Genomic DNA, 2,632 nt, shown 5'->3' with positions numbered 1-2,632 from the left:
CCTGCTGAAAATTTTTCAAGTAAGCTTCTAACATGAAGGATGACATAGAGCCTGAGTCTGCAAATGCTTGTGTTCAGAAATACTTTTCCTCCCATGAGACAGTCTGTCGGCTGATCACAAGTCACGGTGCTGGAGCAGGAAGGAATAAATCCCAGACCCCGTCCACACTGAAGGCCAGTCAGGGTAACTGTGGTACAACTGCATTGACTTCAAAAGGGGGCAGTGTTAAATTAGCACTGCGTCCTTAGAAAATGTTACCCCATTTATCTTGAGAGCTGTGGGCTCCCGAAGACTTAGACCACTTTCTTGTTCTTTGTGGGAGATTTATCAGATACGGAGTAGAAATCTAAAAGGTTATCTGGAACTCGCAAAGGTAGGTAAGTTGGAAAGGGGAAACTCAATTTAGACTTGAAGTGCCTCAGTTGAGAAACAGCATTCCTATATAGTCAACAGAGAGAAATAATCTATTAGAGCCCAGTTCCTCATTTGCTAATTCAAACTGTTTATTTGAGGTACCTGCATCTGTCCATTTACTCGACAGGGTGCCCAAACAGACAGCCCTGTTTTTGCAAACTCTAAATCCAAGAAACATCATAAAATACATCTCCTTACCTGCTCTGTGAGGAGCTCTCAGGTACGTGGTACATGAAGACATTTCCTCTGGAGGCAGCAGCCCAGTGACTGGCCATGTTTATGATAGGACACGTGATAAACTGGTCACTGATAAAAAGGAAGCAGGGAACAGACACAGTCACATAACAGGAAAAAGGAAAGAAGAAAACCTCACAACCAACAGACCTCCGTAGAGGTATCGATAGCCTTCTTTAAGTCTTCCAAAACAGCTCGTATCTCTGCCTTCAAGTCCACTGAGGGAAACCATGTTCACCCTCTGTGAGCCCAGTACAGCTTAGAAGTCACTAAAATTGCTGTTTTATGGAGTGTTGAACAACGGTAAAGATACCAAATATACCAGATCTGACAGATAAGGAGTATCCTGGCCAAAAACATAATCCCATTTTAGTCTAGTTTATGGAGGCTCATGCTTGTAATAGTATAAAGCTCCTTCTTCTGGCACCACTAGGTAGAGTTTCCAGAGCTGGAAGGAATAGGAGACCACTTTTGGAGATGTCCCGCAGGGCCTCTGGTAGGGATCATCAGTGTGGAGTATCTGCTGCAGTATGTTGAGGAGAGAAAGGTTAAACAAGAAGAGTGCAATGAAATAGTTAAATATCAGTTTATCACCAGGTATTGCAATGCAAAGGTATGAGTGAAGCAAATGTATCCAAACCTTCCTAGCTTCCATTGACCCAAGACGTGGGGCTGGAAGGTGGGGTGAGCAGTAGCTGGACGGAGCACAAGCAGTTGAAGAGAGGCAGGCAGAAAACAGGACACCGTACTGCAAATATCTCATTATGAATCCTCAAGGCAACATTATATATACACATATCACCACTTCTCATTCTACGTGTGCCTGAAGACTCAGCACACTCTTTGGGTGTTTATACATCCATAACTACATGAGCACACGCAAACGTATCCGCTGCGGAAGTGGGAGGTTTCAATTCTCAGTCTAACGAATCTGAAACAGTAGCTACTCCTTCAGACTTGGTAGGTAAAAAAAGAATGCGGGCACGAAAGAACAGTGTCAGAGCAGCATAAAAACATCTTGCTATATTTAACTGGTATGATTATGAAAGACACTGTCAGCAGAGTTTATTTTAAGCCCATCTGTGAGACCACAAGCTATGGGCTGACTGACCACAATACTCTGTGACAGTTATGGTTGACAACACCCATACGAAACGAAAACTACTGTTCTTCACATGCCTACCAGCATGAGGTTTTAGAGGAGCAGATGGAATTTGAAAACTAGGGAGTCTGTGGAGAGCATTAGCTCTCGAGAGATGCTTTGAGATACATTTCACCACTTAAAACTGATTCTCAGTTGGTGCTATGGGGGCGGGGGGAAGTCAGCTATTCTGGGGAAGTTAAAAAAAAAAATAGTAACCACAAAAATGAAATGGGGGTTTCTTACAGGTGTGGAATACTAGAGTTAAAAAAAAAAAAAAGGAAGAAAAAGAAAATGAAACTCATTTTATACCTGGGAAATATATCAGAGAACTGCAGCTAAAACAATTTTTAAAATGGAAATATTTTAAATCCACAAAATATGTGCAATGTATGTAGCTTATAACAACTGCTTATGCTGCTTTCTCACACTTTATAATCCTGTTAAAACTTTAGCAATTAATTATAACTTCCTGACATAGAACTTTTCTTGGGTTACACATCTATGCTGGTAGTAAGATTTTGTTAAAAAAAAACGCAACCAAAAAAAACAAAAAACCCACCCAACCAACCAAATACCAAAAACCAGAACCAAACCCCTCTTTTGTGCACCACGTATGTGATACTGATGTAGATGCCTGTCATTCTGCAACTGCTGTCTCCCCTCCCTTTCTGCTGTAGCTGGAGTAATTTCCAAAGTGTTTAAAGCAAAGGATTATCATCAGACGTCCTGGTTTCACCACTCATCCTTCTGCTTGCTCGTGGTGACTCTAAGCCATTCACTTCTTTCCTTAGCCAAGCCACTTGCCGCGTACCGCAAACAGGCAGGTAGTCCCTACGCCCG

The 2,632-nt window shown here is 42.1% G+C and overlaps 1 protein-coding gene across 1 annotated transcript in view; it reads right to left on the bottom strand.

Moving 5' to 3' along the window:
* The window catches only part of TG (thyroglobulin), a gene marked incomplete at both ends in the record, with an annotated part of 81,137 nt that overhangs the window by 13,477 nt on the left and 65,028 nt on the right, over positions 1 to 2,632 (bottom strand). The window contains one exon of the mRNA XM_010284843.1: positions 629 to 720. Coding sequence (XP_010283145.1) covers positions 629 to 720 — 92 coding nt within the window. The remainder of the gene's footprint in view (positions 1 to 628; positions 721 to 2,632) is intronic.

The sequence above is a fragment of the Phaethon lepturus genome, unplaced genomic scaffold (genome assembly GCF_000687285.1).
Source record: "Phaethon lepturus isolate BGI_N335 unplaced genomic scaffold, ASM68728v1 scaffold2984, whole genome shotgun sequence".
NCBI classification, from domain to species: domain Eukaryota; kingdom Metazoa; phylum Chordata; class Aves; order Phaethontiformes; family Phaethontidae; genus Phaethon; species Phaethon lepturus.
This window is presented reverse-complemented; position numbering and strand designations above follow the sequence as displayed.